This window comes from Apis florea, unplaced genomic scaffold (genome assembly GCF_048593485.1).
Source record: "Apis florea isolate Af1SG1 unplaced genomic scaffold, ASM4859348v1 contig_2272_pilon, whole genome shotgun sequence".
NCBI lineage: Eukaryota > Metazoa > Arthropoda > Insecta > Hymenoptera > Apidae > Apis > Apis florea.
In genome coordinates, this window is record NW_028256549.1 from 2,673,935 (window position 1) to 2,689,958 (window position 16,024).

The 16,024-nt window shown below is 43.6% G+C and overlaps 1 protein-coding gene across 2 annotated transcripts in view; it reads left to right on the forward strand.

Moving 5' to 3' along the window:
* Positions 1-16,024, forward strand: part of cpx (synaptic transmission protein complexin) — a 218,841-nt gene that overhangs the window by 190,060 nt on the left and 12,757 nt on the right. For both annotated transcript variants that reach the window (XM_003696075.4, XM_086902425.1), the window contains one exon: positions 5,000-5,163. In XM_003696075.4, the coding sequence (XP_003696123.1) occupies positions 5,000-5,163 (164 nt within the window). The remainder of the gene's footprint in view (positions 1-4,999; positions 5,164-16,024) is intronic.

Genomic DNA, 16,024 nt, shown 5'->3' on the forward strand with positions numbered 1-16,024 from the left:
TTATTTATCGCCGAATTATCACCGAGGCGTGTTCGTAGGATCGTAATCTTGGCATCCAGCATCGCCGGTGAAAATCATTCTCGCGTTTTTACGAGGAAGAAGAAGAAGGCAAGACGGTCTTCAACGATGCCTCGAGTCGATTCCCTGTCGTTTTCAATTTGACACGCTTTTTGTATGTATAGGAAAAGGATATAAAAAGTTGGTTTGGATTATTTTTTATTAACGCGGAAAAGTTGATCGTTGGCTTGGTTGACGAGTTTTATTTTCGAGTTAAGAGAAACGCGCGACAATTCGTTTTCTTCGAGTCACGTGCGAAAAGTGTTCGTCTCGAAGCGATCGATTAATTTTTAATTCGGCCCGATCTCGAGAAGAAGGGAGATCTCGTTCTTCTCCATGAAAATCGAGCCGCGATCTATCGTTCGTTCAAAGTTTTATTTCTTTCTTCCTCGATGAAACAATCAATCAAAATTTGTTTCGTCATTCGTTTCGCGAGCTGCGAAAATGGATGAACATCGATCGATTGAACGACGATTGAATCATCGAGAATATTCGATGTGATCCCGATTTTCTTTTAAAAAGATGACCTGATTCTTTCTTCCTTTTTTCTTTCTTTTTTTTTTTGTTTTCTCTCGACGAAAAGTCACGAACGAACAACCCGTGGAATATACGAACAAAAGGGAGGACGAGAGAATTTCGACAAGGAGAGAGAGAGAGAGAGATGGAAAAATCCACGGCTCGCGATTTCTCTCGGCAGAGCCGTCATTGTTTTTCGCCCGCGATCCAAACGACAACGACAATATGGAAAAGTCGGGACAAATTCACCGGCGTTCCCGATGGTGAAACGGGTGAAAGGACGCAAGTATAAAGGGTGCAACGCAAAGGAAACAACGGCGGCCTCGATAGTCATCGGTAATCATCCACGTGCCGCGGTGAAATGGAAACCAACGAAAAGCAATCTCCGACCGTACCAACCCTTCCCTCCCTCTCTCCTTCTCTCCTCCCATAGAAATTCGCCTTTACATCATCCATCGATCCATCACCCGGCTAATCCCTCCAATTTAATCTTTCCTTCTTATTTTTCCATTTCTCTCCCCGAGAATAAATCGCGAGAGAATTTACTCATTTAACGCGGAAAAGGTGAACACCTTAATCCTCGGAACGTTGTTGAACAACAACACTTGCGGAGTTGATTGCGTTAATGATAATTTAAGGAAGGTGGAGAAGGAAATTAACGAGAGAGAGAGAGAGAGAGAGAGAGAGAGAGAGAGGTAAAAGTATGGATCGTTTAGTTGACGGTGATCTCGGCGCCATGGCGCGAAACGACACGATCCGGATCCGTGAAAATGTCGGCGCAAATGACAATGTTCCTCCTTCGTCGCTCCATTTGCACCGGGGACACAATTGTCCTCGTTCGCCATTATGGCCGTTCTTGTTGTACGATTGCACCCAGGAGATGATGTTCCGCGTAGATGAGCGGCGCCGTTCGTAAATCGAGCCAACAAAATGACGCCGTGAAAAACTTTTTTTTCTTCCCCCTCCCTTTTTTTTTCTTCCTTCTTTCCCTCCTTTTATCTTCATCCTACGACCATTCGGAGGAATCATTTGCGCGGTGGAAAGAATAACCTTGGCGAAAGAATAGCACGGATAATCGTAGTCGAAGAAATATATTACGCGAGTAATGGCCGGGAAGAAGAAGAAGGAGAAGAAGAAGAAGAAGAAGAAGAAGAGAGGAGGACGAGGAGGGAGGGAAAGGATATTCTCGAGTGAAAGGAAATGGAATTTTTTTTCTCGATAAATTCTTTGCTCGAAAAGAATCGTTCGATTTACGGGGGGAGGCATCCCAATTTTTCTTTTTTTAAACCATCCTTTGATCCTTTGGGATGGGTTTGACAGGACGAACTAGGCCGAATTCGAGATGGAAGGACGGAGATCAGTGTCAAGTGAAATAAGTAAATTTAATTAAAGCCCTGGGATGATGGATGAACGAACGAACGAACGAACGAACGAACGAACGAACGAACGAACGAACGTACGGTCGAGTGGACAAAGAGATAAGTGGATTTTATTTTCATCCGTTCGTGGAACGAATTTTTCGAAAGACCATCCGTTGGTTGGTCCATCAGTCGTCGATCGTCATTCTTCGACGAGGGAGGGAGTCGAGGAACGGGCGAGGATAAGACAAGGAAGGACGTGGAAGAAGGAAGAAAAGAAGCGTGCGATAATGCAAATTCATCCGGTGTGTATAAACGATAAGATAAAGACGGCTTAACGGCTAAGCGGAGAGGAACGATTAAGTGGCGTAGCGTTAAAAACCAACCAGCGTAATTAATTAATCGGACAAAGTATCTAGCGCAACTTACACACACACACACACATAAAAAAACACATATAAAAAAGAAAAAAAGGAACGAAACGAGCTTCCCAACGATTACCGGATAATACGCGAGTTACAACGGCCTCTAATTAATACGCGTCCACTCTTCACGCTCTGCAAAGGAACGAGCAAGCAATCCGGACAGATTTCGTGATTTCGATGAATAATTTGCGAGATAAGTTAATCCAACGCGCGTGGTAAATGCAATTCTCGACGATAATATAATTTTTCCAATGAAAATTTTTCGCGATGAAAAAGAGAAGCAGGGAAACGGTGGTAAACGAAATTAAAAACGAAATTATAAACCTTTCCAATTTGCGAGAAGAAAGGGAAAGAAGGAGCGATGAAACGATTCGATCCAACGATTAATCTCTCCTAATCGTTCTAACATTCGTTGAATAGAGGAAAAGGGAAAACTAGAGCTCCGATAAAAGAGGAGAAATATTCTCCGGATAAACGAAACGAAATTATTCGATTCTTCGAGCTTCTGATTCACAGGTGGGAGGAAAGAAAGGAAGAAAGGAAGGAAGGAAGGAAAGGAAGAAGGGTACGGTGTCGGGCGAAAGTCAGGTCGAGGGATAAAAACAGAAACGGGGGGGGGGGGGAGGGCGCGGAGAATGAACGTCGTCTCTGGCTCGGACTTCAAAGTACCTTTCCACCGTGGCGGAAAACCAGTGCTGCGGGAAACACTGCAAATAGAAGGGACGAGATAGCACGTAAAGAAAAGGGAAAATGGTAGACGGCGCCGGGACAGAAGTAGTATTAATTTCCTCGAGCCCGGAGGTCCTGGCACATCATTCTCCGTGCCAGACACGAAGCAAAGACGAACGAATCCCTTTCGTTTCCCTCTGTCCTCACCGATATTCCCATAACACGTTACACGCGCTGGAATATTCTTTCTCTGGGATTCCGATTCTACTTATTTCTTTCCTTCTTTCTTTCTTTTTTTCCGACGAGATTTCGAGAATCTCTCTCTCGTGACAAAAAAAAAACAAAAGAGGAATCGACCGATCTCGTTGGTGAAAATCCTGTCGCTCGAATCCCACTCTCGATAGAGACCTGTCACGTCTCGTGCGCGGAGGTTTGATGTTAAGCATGACGGGCATGTGAGCGAATAATAACATCAGGTTGACGCGTGTGGCGCAGACTGCTGCCTTCGCATTGAATCTCCCTTTAAATCATTTCAAATTTTTCAAACTCTTCTTCTTCTTTCCCTTTTTAATCTCCTTTTTCCTCCACCAAACGGTTTTCGAAATCCGGACACGGAAGGAAAACTTTACGAAACTTTGTAGTCAAAACGTTTAAAAATTTAAATCCACGTAAAATTGTCCATATCGACGACAATCGAATCTTGCGAATTTTTCAGAGCATGGAGTCATAAGGAATTGTACGAATTTATTATATTTTTCTTTTTTTTTCACAAAATACGAGACATATTTGCGCGTTACGCGAGACAAATTTCCCTTTGTTCTCCATTAATATTTTCCTCCCCGTCGGACGAGGATGAACGAGGGAAAAGTTAAGAGGCGTCCGGCTAACAGATTCGCAAACAACTTTCATATTTTTAGCTCTATATATATATAGAGAGAGAGAGAGAGAGAGAAAGAGAGAGAAGAGTGAAAAAAGAGGAAGAAGGCAACGGAGGGGTATCGCGTTCCGTCGAAAAACGAATGGCCGGATGTGTTTCCGTTGTAAACACGATTTTTCCTCGTAGAACGCTCCCCTCCCCTCCCCGGATCCACCCTCGTTAAGAGCGGTTGAACGAGTAATAGGCAAGCAACTCTCTGCGAATCCGCTTAATCTTTCGGTAAACTAATAAAACTTCGTTAAGGCCGTCCAACCTTCCGCCATTTCCACCACCCCACCCGCTTCGAAGCCACCGATTTCTCCTCGCTCTCTTCTCGATCTCTCGACTCTCAATGATCGAAGAAGCGAATTCGAAAGAACGAACGTAAGAAATTAATCCGATCAAAATTTAGAAAAGATCGCAGAAAGAGTTTTTCCCAAAGTATTGTTCGAAATTTCATTATTACGAAAAATTACTGAATCACGAAGCGTCTAATATTGGAATTTTTTTATCGAACGAACGAAACTCTACAAAAATCTAAATGTATCTCGATTATTTTAAATAATCGTCAATGTCAAAATTTCACTGTGCGTCTTACAATATCGCTCTCGGCCACGGAAAGAAAGATGATCGAAGTCAAGTTTTTCCAAAAGCAAGAGATGATTTTCGCGGGGAGTCGAGAGAAGCACCGATGGCTTACAAACTCGAAGGGAATAGCGTGGCGGAATTGTACAGGGCTGATTTACAATGTTTGCTCCCAAGAGTAAACCGTTAGTTTCCCGTCGCCTATTATCCCGATGGTTTGCTTATAACCGAAATGGAAGGAGGGTTAAATTACCATCGGACGGAAACGGAGCGAAGAATCCCTTTTCTTTTTTTTTTTTTTTTGTTATTTTTCTTTCATTCTTTTTCTCTTCTCTCTCTTTTTCCTTTTACCTATCGCAAGCTCGAATCTCGGTTTAATCACGCTAAAACTAATTATCCTTCGTCCCCGGGGCGAAAAAAATAGAGGAGGAACTGCGATAAGTAAACGCGTCGTGTTCCTTTTGTTTCGATAGGAGCCGTTGGTGGCGAAGGCGGAGACGAAGATGACAAGGAGAAGGAAGAGGAGGCCGAGAGAGAGAGGCAAGAAGCCATCAGGGAGGCCGAGGAGCGAAGGAAGGAGAAACACCGCAAAATGGAGGAGGAACGGGAGAAGATGCGACAAGAAATCAGGGACAAGGTGAGAGATAAACTCCTTCTTTTTTCACTTCCTTCCAGTTTCGAGTTTATTCGACCAAGGAGAGCGCGTGGAAGCGCGGAAATCAAATTCGAGAATTATGCGTGGGAGCAAGTCGGCCGTGTTAATTTCATTTACGAATTCGAAAAAGGGAGCTTCTTTCTTTCTTTCGCATCGAGTTCCAACGACTTTTGAAAACAGCTCTCTCGTTTCGAGTTTTCGGTTTACCTCGATCGTGGATTATACTCGGATTGTTTGCCCGGGGATAATTAAATCTATTTATTTGGTAAATCTCTGATTAATGTTGTTGGATAATTCGTCGGACAACGTGTTATTAATTAGTTCGAAACTAATTCCGGAAAGAGAAGAAAGTTAATTAATTGTTATCGAGTTATCGATTTTGAAATTCAAATTTTGCCCAATACCGATACTTTCCGCGAAAGTAGAACTGACGGGAACGCGGATCCCCCTCCCCCCCGATTGTGAATGATGATGATTAAACGAACGAGAAAGGAAGAAGGTTCGCGCAACCGATCCACGTCTGTCCTTGACAGACGTTCAAAGAAAGCCGATTCGGAATATCGAATGAATGAACGAACGATTGGAAGGGAAACCTTGTGAAGGGTGAAACGCTGCCGAATCAAAAGTATCGTGCTTATTTACAAATGTGTGCCCGGCATTCGAGACGCGAGTGTAGGTGAATATCGAGTGAAACGCTCGAGAAATTTCAAACATTTGCCCGCCGCCGGGCAAAAAGAAAAAAAAGGATACGTTAAAGATATTTCTCCTCCGTTTCCAATATCATCACGAGACCTCCAGACTTTGATCTGAAAACCAATTAGATGATCGGATGATTTATCGATCTTTTAAAAAAATTAGAAAGCGGGGCAGACAGGACGAAGCTCCGTTTACACGAACCGTTTTAGAGAATTTTTCGAATTGTTGAACTCTTATCGTTATCACGAAGAAACGAATATCGAATGGAACAGTCAACCTTTACCACCAACTTCGTCGAAAAACTTTCCTAAAACGATCCTTATTAACATTATATAATTCCTCGAACGAATGTGTTGTTCTTGTTTCAAAAAATTTCCCAAAAGGGGAAATCGAGAGAGAGAGAGAGAGAGAGAGAGGAGGAACAACTTTCGTTCTCCAAAATGTTTCCCTTTCCACGACTGGAAATTTTCAATTACGAGTTTCATTTTCGCGTTCAATTCTCGCACACGGAATCATCCCGCCTACCAAACCTTGTCCTCCTCGTTGCATTCTTCGAGGACAAAGGATTCCCCTCTCTCTCTCGCTCTCCCGTTCCCGGGACGACGAGATACACGGGGATATCTTTAGGGCGTGTTTTCACGGCTGGCTGGAAATAGGAAACACCTGGCTTCGTTTGTCGATGGATTTCCACGGATTTTGTCTCCTCCGAGTTCGAATCCACTGCCGCAACCTACATCTGTCAGAACGGATATCATTCTTCCTTACGACGAGCGTTGGCGACTCCATCGCCCCCACCCCTCTGATTACCATTAAGAATGTCGTTCACCGGGTTGAAGAGCGCTTATCGTCTTCCCTCGGCGGATTGTATATATAACGGATCTCGTAATATCATAATTCGAGCAGACGTCGACGAGATTAATTCCACCTCCGCTCCTCCAACACTAATATATTTTATTATCACCGCCCGCCAGAAGAAGAGTTATTCCACCACGATCGAACCGTCAAAGATTATCGGCGCGGTAACCGTAAAAATGTCCTAGTCATCGGTCGAGGCAAATCTCGCCCCTGCCTGTCTCTTCCTCCCCAACGGGGTGAAAAATGAACACCCGCGCCATCGGGTTCTGCCTCGGCTTTATTATTGCCATCGATTTCTTTCTCCTCCTCCTCCTCCTCCTCCTCCCCAGCTTTAAACGCCCAGTTAAGTCGCTCGCGAACTTTACCTTCCACAATACTTCCACGAAATTTCCATTCGGAAATCGCGTTTTGCTTGGTAAATGCAAACAATTGAATGGATCAATCGCGAACAAGAAGAAAATCGAAGCTCGAGAAAAATGTTGGGATGGAACACGGTGGCGGGCAACAAAGCGATGGACGGTCTGGTAATTCGCCGCGTCAATTCGAAATTGGAGCAATTATCTAACGAAGCCGATTTCATAATTCGAGGTCCGAGAGCTCGTATTTCGGTCGCAATCACGCTAATTAGTCGTGGCCGGTCGATGATACGTAACCGTTTGATCAACGAGAGCCATTGTTCACGGCTGTCCCGCGGTTTCGTAATCGTCCTCGATAATGACACTAACGAATAATCCTCGAACCGTGATTATTTTCATGGCGCGCGCGCGTCCCACAAGCAAACACTTTCGCGCGAGTAGCTCCCCCCCCCCTCCCCCAATTTCGAGCAACAAAAACACGCGCGTTCCTTTCTAAACAAATCTTTAAATCCGTTTTTTCCCGATTAACGCGTTTATCTTGCTAAACTGCGCCGACGCATCTCCCTCTCTCTCTCTCTCTCTCTCTGAAAAAATACACTTCGTGGATATAGATTTACGATCGAGGGGGAGAAGGGAAAACATCGAAAATTTTATCCTCGCTCGCTCGCCAACTTTCCACGAATCTCCGATACCAGCCGATCTCGAAATGTCGATCGATAGATTTTCGTTTTATCCTTGTTTTATCCCCTATTAAAAAATATGATCCATAATGACTGCTAAATAAGACTTTCAATATCGATCCACACGCCTATCGTGAGCCATTCGGTTTTTGAAAAATCCCTCCCAATCGAAAAATGATGCGTTTGAAAAATCTTTTTTTTTTTTTACCTCGCGCACTCGAGTTGCAAAACGAAAACATTCTTCGAGAGATATCTCGCTAAATTAATCCAGATTTTCCTTAGAAAAAGGGGAGGAGAGGGAGGATAGTGGAATAGATCCTTCGAGAAGGATTAATTCATCAATTCACGATTACCGTGTAAATAAGGGGAAACGGACGGGGAAAGAGGAAAGAGAGGAATAATTATTATCGTCCGACAAGAAGACGTTAATCCAGCGGACGCCACCGAAAAGATAAATTGTCCGAGATGGGCGAGTTTTCGTGCAGGTGGGCTCGTCTCCGCGTACGAGAACGGTCCCGGCTTAAAATGCAAATTTGATTACGAACCGTGACCATCCCTGCCTCCTCCTCTTACACCTGAACCCGTCCACGTGTATCCGACGAGTTTCTACGGCGAGAAGAGTTTGCACGGGGGTTGGAGGGGGTTGTTTATCGCGTTTAACGAGCATTATCTCACCGAAGCGAGAGATAATTTACGTACGCGAAGAAAGATAAGAAATGGGAGAATTTGTTTATTTCTTTTTTTCTTTCGAAATCGAAGGAAGGTAAATATATCGAGCGGCTTATACGATCTAGTATAAGTAACGCGATCTTGTAAAAGGGGGAGAAATTGAATATTAATCGAAATATTGTTTTGCTATTATGTAAAATTTGTTGAACGCCAAAAGTTAGAAAAATTGTGAGGATAAGGTATTGAAACGAATTCAAAAATTGGAGTGAAAAAATTTTCGCTCGATTCTAGAAAAAAGGATCTTTTGCAATTTTGGACAAAGGAGCGTACAGGGAAATCGTGAGAATCGAGCGAAGGAGAGGAAGATACGGCAATGAAAAGATGGTATCGGGAGTTCGTGGTGGAAGAAAAAAGAAATTCCGTTCCAACTATTCGGCAACTGTTGACGGCGCGTATTCAGTGACGAGATGTATTCGAGAACGAAGCAACTTCTCGCGAATGGGTGGTCCTTTGCTCGAAACATTTACGAGCCGTACCGTGAAACGCAATTGTTTATCGCGGGACGTATAACAAAGCTGGTCATTGTTGTTTCCAAGTTCCGGTTCAAAGCGAACTCTATCCTTTCTCGTTTTTGCGGAGGAAAGGCACGAGCAGCCACTGGTTTCCCGGAAAGAAAGAAGGAATAAATATTAGAAACTCGTATAAAAAACTTTGTCCAAACTTTGTTTTCGTGCGAGATAAAGCGATTCGCCCGAAACGTTATGGAAAATCATAAAAGTGGAAACTAGTAGCGAGAGAGAGAGAGAGAGAGAGAGAGAAGATAATTTGTGAGCGTTTTCGCGAGGAAGCGTCGCACAATGCACCCAGTGTTCGAAAAGTTTCTCCGACACGGCCGATTTGCCGGGAAACAAACGGAGAGGGAATGGGAAAAAAAAAAAAAAAAACGAAAGAAAGAAAAAAAAAGAGTGGAACAAAGGGTGAAAAGAGATAGAAAAGGACAAACAGATGTCAAGCGAAATCGTACTATTGTCAATCCTGATGTATTGTCCTGTCAGGACGTAGTCAGCGGGGCTGACATGACCCAGATGGAATCGAGGGCTCTTACAACGAATAATCGAGAAAAATACAGAGGTCCTCCCCCTCCCCCTCCCCCTGTCCCGCGATTATATGCATTGTACGCATTAAAACGAATAACTCTCGAATCATCGACGCGACGTCGCCCAATTAAATCTTTCGCGTTTGTTCGCGCCGCGTCGAGTGGTGGTCGCGAAATTATCACAGCACGCGCGCCCGCCAAGACTCGCGTCACTTTGAAAACGATCCACCAATTGTGTCGACGCACCAACGATCGAAAGTTAATAGGGCGCCGCTGCTTTTGACGTGTAAAAAAAAAAAAAAAAAATTTCCAAAATTTACCTCGACGATTCCCATCCTCGAATCGAATGGAATGCTCGAAAAATGTGTAGAGAGTGTCTCGAAGCGTCGCGCCAAATATTCGATCCGAAAAATTGAACGAAGAAAGACCGCTAGAAAAAAGCTGGCTATCTCTCTCTGACCAGCTCTTATATCACGTACTTATCTCGTCTCGAATCGACGACGATAATATCAAAATATCGATCGAGTTTCGTGGAAATTTACCGCGAGAATACGGTTCACGAAACGAAGATTGAAACCGCTTCTTCGATGCGTGGCAAAGCATCGATCCTGTAAATATCATCGCTTAACCTCGAGAACCTCTCTCTCTCTCTCTCTCTCACCTGCTTCGTTTCGAACGCACTTCCCGCGCTCACCCTTAAACGAAAACCTGCTTAACCTGGTGGCGAATTTCAATTCCACCAACCAGACTTTCCACCAATTTCTTCCCACCCGCATAAATAATCCAAATCGAACGCATCGTTGCGACGAGAAAACGAAATAAAAGGATGGAGGAAAGAATAGATCGTTCTTGGAAGAATCCTTCCTCCGACAGGAGAGAGAGAGAGACAGAGCAATTTGGTCAGAATTAATAAAGATAATAAAGATGCCTCGTTAGCGAGAGACGATCGAGATCCTTGGTCCTCGAAATCCTTTTCCAAGTGATTACATTTCCCCGCTCGGAATCCAGCTCAAAATTCAAGACATAATAACATCGGCGAGAGTCCACCGGGAATAGAAAGATTGTATTCTTGCGCGAGCGCAAGATACCGCGGGATCAAAAGTGGTAATCCGATTACGAGCCACGGCTAATGATCGATCGGGAGGAGATCTCGAGCTTCGTAGCAAGAAATTTCGCTTCGACTTACACGAGTATATCCCTCTCCTCCCCCCTCCCTGCGCGGGGATAATTAGAAATACCGCGACATTTGAATTTAGTAGATAACCATGATGGCGCCCCTTCGAAGGACATAACATAATACGGCTGAGAACAAGATGAGAATTGAACGAAGCTGTGTATCGCGACGAATAACGAATAAATAATGATCGAATGAGAAAATTCGAACGGATTTTGGAAACGTAGCGACGATGAATTTTAAAATCGTAGAAGCTGTTCAAACTATTATTGAAGTAAAGGGGCAAGTAAAGGGAGTAGTAGCAGCCTCGTCGCCCCTGACCCTTTTTCCGCGAAAATTCCAAGTTATGAAAGGGATATTATTCCTTTTCTTTGGAGAGACTTCCCTCGCAATTAGGAACAACCCTTTTAAAAGGAAAGAGTAAATATTGGACGAGCTTTTTACAAGTGGATGTTCCCGGCAATACGTGGAATGTAAATTACGTTTATACCTACCCGGTTTGCGAAACGAGCGCATCCTCCAAAGAAGGTCGTCTCATCTTACTCTCTCTCTCTCTCTCTCTCTCTCTCCAGCGTCTCAATTAACCCGGACAATTAATTAAAAATCCTCCAGACACCGGCGACGGACATCCGTTCGTCTCGATTGAGGAGATGAAACAATGAAAGACGACCCACGCGGCCCAAGTAACGACATTCGATACAGTGCTCCACCGATCGAACCTTTGCTGATGCTTTTTTTCTAATTAAAAGTTTCTTCGCAATCTTGGAAAAAAGAAATCAGTAATCGATCCATTTCTAAACAATTTGAACTCTTTTCCTCTTTTCTCTCACGTTTTCGTTCCGCGTCGATAAAAATCGATGATCGTTTGCGTTGCGTGCGCCAAGTTCGTCGAGCTGCTCGATTTTTTCCCTTTTCTTTTTTTTTCGAAAGTCATTCGATACGATCGTAACGCGAGCAGTCGAATCGAGCAAATATCACTCTCTACTACTCGTTCAAATGTATATATTCGATGTTCATAAATTGGTACGCTATTATACAAACAATATACCCGATCCAATGGCATGCATTAGCGTGTTCATGCCGAAATTATACTTTACAACACGCGCGTGCGCGCGCATATAAATTCCCATCCGATACTCCCGTCTAAACCTGCCAACGTTTCGTTTCCATTGTTCCAGTGTTCCAGAATCAAGGGGAACGAGTAATAATAACCGGATTAAAAGCCCGTTTACGCGAATCTTGTTACGAGTTTGTTCGTTCGTAATAGAATAGAACCGAAAACAACCTCTTCGGCCTCGGTTCGTACAACTTTATTTGTACGACGAGAAACGTAATTAGTTGGAAATTTTGAAAATCGTTTTTCGATTAATATTAATCGATTTCCTTATTCGTAAAAGACGCGAGATACATATTTTCGATTATTAGAGAATAAAAAAAAGGACACCACTTTTACGTCTTAGGCGCGTACAACTCCATAAATAATCGATAAGAAGCCAACGTCTTTCCGCGAGAGATAATTTTTAAAAATCGTAGCAAGATCGTAGAAGGAAATGTCTCGGAAATAGGGGATCCATGGATTCGAGGACGAGCATAAATTCAGCGAAAAAACGGACAGCATGAAATGGGAATATCCATATGGATCCACGGGTATTTTAATATGATGCGTTTCGATTTATCGTCGTGGCGCTATATCACCATTTTTGGCAGTATTATCGGCGAAAAAGTGTCGTTCCTCCTCTCTCTCTCTCTCTCTCTCTCTCTCTCTCTTAAACGATCGATAGGTTTCGATACGGAATCCCGTTTCGGGACAAACACATCCACGAAATTGATATTTTTTCTCGATTTGAGAAAAATATTTTCTTTCTTTCTAGTTTTTCTCTTTTTTCTTTTTTTCTTTTTTTTTTTTTTCTCGGTCGTATTATATTAACATGCGTCTTTCGCTTCTCGACTCGAGAGAAAATATCGGCGCGCCATCCCCGCCACTTTTGCTCCATCGTGGCGGATTTCCTGCTCTTTCCGAGAAATTGTCGAAGGAACGACATTATTGCACGTTGTCGTGACCAATCCCCATCCACGTCTCCGTTCCACCGCCACGATGGTATTTTATTATGTACTTTATCGAATCTCTCGTACAAGATGTATCCCCCTCCTCGAAACCGATGTCAGCCGGGGGAAACGGCTCACTTCTGCTACACGTTCGATTAAACGACGTATATCTCAACTCTCTATATTTCCTATATCGTTTTCCTCCGCAATTCGTGTTCGACCACGTGTTAATTATCGTTTCACTTTCGATCGAAACAATGATTCGAAACGAATATTTTCTTGAAACGAAAATTGGAAAACGACGACAATCGCCAACGATTTTTATTTTATTTGTAACAAGAGGGAAAAGAAAGAGATTCAGAGATTTTTCTTCGAATCTTTCCAAATATTTTTAATAATAATAATAATAATCGTTCGTCGTGCACTTGATCGTGTATCGTGCAAGCGTATTTAGAAGGAGCGTTATCGAAGGAATTATACCGTCCGAAAATATCGGTAATTCGTGTCACGAGCAATTTCGTTGGTTACGTTAAAATCTCGGCCAAGAATAGAACGATTTCGTATATAGGAGAGTTACGAGCCTTTTTTTTTTCCTTTTTTTTTCTTTTCTTTTTTTTTTTTTTTTTCGATAGCACGGTAATCGGTAGCAAACCGTTTTAACGTTCATAACACGCGAGCACGCGATTGCCCGTGCAATCACGAGCAAAGCGCACCCCCTTTGCACCTCCCGACTGTGTTACGAGTCACGTGTACGAAAGACAGCATCATCGTGGGATTCAATTAGCGGGAGGAACGGTTTTAAAAGCTTAATTACGACGATCGAGACCGGCGACGAAAGGCGAACGCAACCGATAATCCGTGTCGCGTGCAAGTATCAAGAGAAAAGGAAAAAAAAAAAAAGTCTGGTCGAAAGGTGAAAACGAACGAATCATGGACGCGTAAATATTGGATTGTCTCTTGGAAAGTTGTTTTTCCTTTCTTATCCTCGAGAAGTATTTCGACTTTTTTAAAATTGATCCCGAAAAATATTCAGAAAAAGATCCGTGCAACATGCGTTTTGGGACAATTTAAACGTTATACACGATTCAGAGGAGCACGATATTATCCTCTTCTCAAATGAATTCGCAATGCAAAAGATTCGATGAATTTGCCAAAAATAAGACACACCACACGGATGTTTCGCAAATAAATATGTTTGGCCAATCCATGCGAGCGCAACGTTAGTTAAGAAACATGGAATCAAAGATAATCCCGCCACGGGAGAGACGACGCCAACTTTAACTTAATGAATACCAACGAGAATCTGAAAACTTCCCTCCTCCATCCCTCGTAACCTTTATAACCGAGTCGCTTTTCAATTATCCGCGCACAAATTGGAAACGCGTGGCTATCGTTTCGAGTTTCCACTTTTTCACGAGTGGATAGATTAAAAATTACTCCAACAACGCCTTCAACGTGCATCTTCTAAACTGTTGCGACATAATATTTCCGCCATATTTTCTTTCTCATTCTTTTTCCCCCGAATCGAAAATTGAAACTGCGGGAAGAAATAACAACAAACGTCGAATATATCGTCGTCAACGTTCTTTCGAGCTCGTCCGTGCTCGTCCAAGAAAGAACCCCGCATTGTTCCTTCCTCGATGATCCACGCGCGAGCGTAGCACGCGTGGGAGTCGAAAAACGGGGAGGGAAGTGTAAAATGGGGGAGGAGAAGGGAAACAGACAGCTTTCCAATTTCACAAATTCATGACCCACACACCCCCGGCTGGAAACTGCTCCGTGGTGTCTCTTCCCCGGAATGACTGGTGTCGATAAAATGGCATGGAAAATACCGGCGTACCAGGCTGCGCATCAAACGGACGGAAAGTCGGAGAAAGCTCGGTCGGACGAGCTGCTTTATACCCCTCGTATTTCGATCGGAAAAGAAAGGAAAAAATTAAAGATCGCAACGTGATCAAACCGCTCGAATCCATCGTCTTTCGCTCCGTGTCATAACATCGCACCTTTCGCTCCTTCCATCGAGATCATCGCGTGCAACATCGATCACGCGGATGACGTTGGAGATCGTAAAGCCGTCTTAAATATCGTTCTTGAACAGGAGGCTCGATCGGCCGAGACACGAGCTACGCGTCAAGTTAATTAGGTTTCGACGCGATAATTAAAATCCGGCGTCCGCTCGATATCGGTCGAATTCTACGGCGAGCACGTAAAAGGTGACGGTGACGAAGAGGAACGACGTGAAACAGAGAGAGAGAAGAGAGAGAGAGAGAGAGAAAGGAAAGAGGGGGAGGGAAGGAAGAGAAGAGAAGAGAAGAGAAGAGAAGAGGAAACAGGGGAAAGGAGGAAGAAAAGAGACGAGGCGGATGACAACGGGGGACTCCTTGGAGAAGGAAGGGGGGCGACCACGAAGGGGCGACGAAAAGCGAAGCGAGGACGAAGAGAGAAGATTGAACTTAACTGGGGTCAAATTGACTCTAGTAGGGAGTCCCTGCATTCAATATGGCGACTTCCTAATAGAGTCAGGCTGACTCCTTTTAAGACGTTCAACGGACCATCGTGGAAAGTACTTAAGGATGCGCGCCGAGTTAAAGGCTACTTACGTTACAAAGTGCCGGTTAATGCGATGGAGGATGCACAATCGGGAAAGGAATCGATATATCGTTATTCGCGCGCGCGCGCGCGTGTGTGTGTATGAATGAATGTGAAACGTGGAAAGCCGCGGGCTACGAATGCGCGCGGCTTTTGATACCAGCGTGGCCAGAGCATGTAAATTGATTAATTTCTCTTAATTAAAATACCGTGAAAGGGTTTCGTTTTTTTTTTTTATTCACATCGAAATCTCCCGTTTACCAGTTTTTTACCAGTTTAAATAATAATCGCGTTATCGAAATCAACGACAACTCCGTTTCACGCGAGATTTCATTTTTTTGCGAGCGACGAGAAGAAAAATCAAAATGTTCCCTCGATTTGTCAAAAATGGACGCGAATCGTATCCATCCGGATACGGAAATTACGGTTCTTACGCATCTTACTTTCGTACGGATGTAAAGAAACAAGGAACTTCTCTCTCTGGTTATATATATTTCTCTACCGCTGTGTGCCGTACATATAACGACGTTATATGTACGACGTTACGTAGCGATAATTTGGCGGACAAAGGGAAAACGAGCGTTTGTTAATAACATCTCGTTCTCCCGATTTCTACGCAATAATATACGCAATAAAGGTACACGAGGGGCAATAAAATTCGCGCTCTTTCTACAAAGAGCGC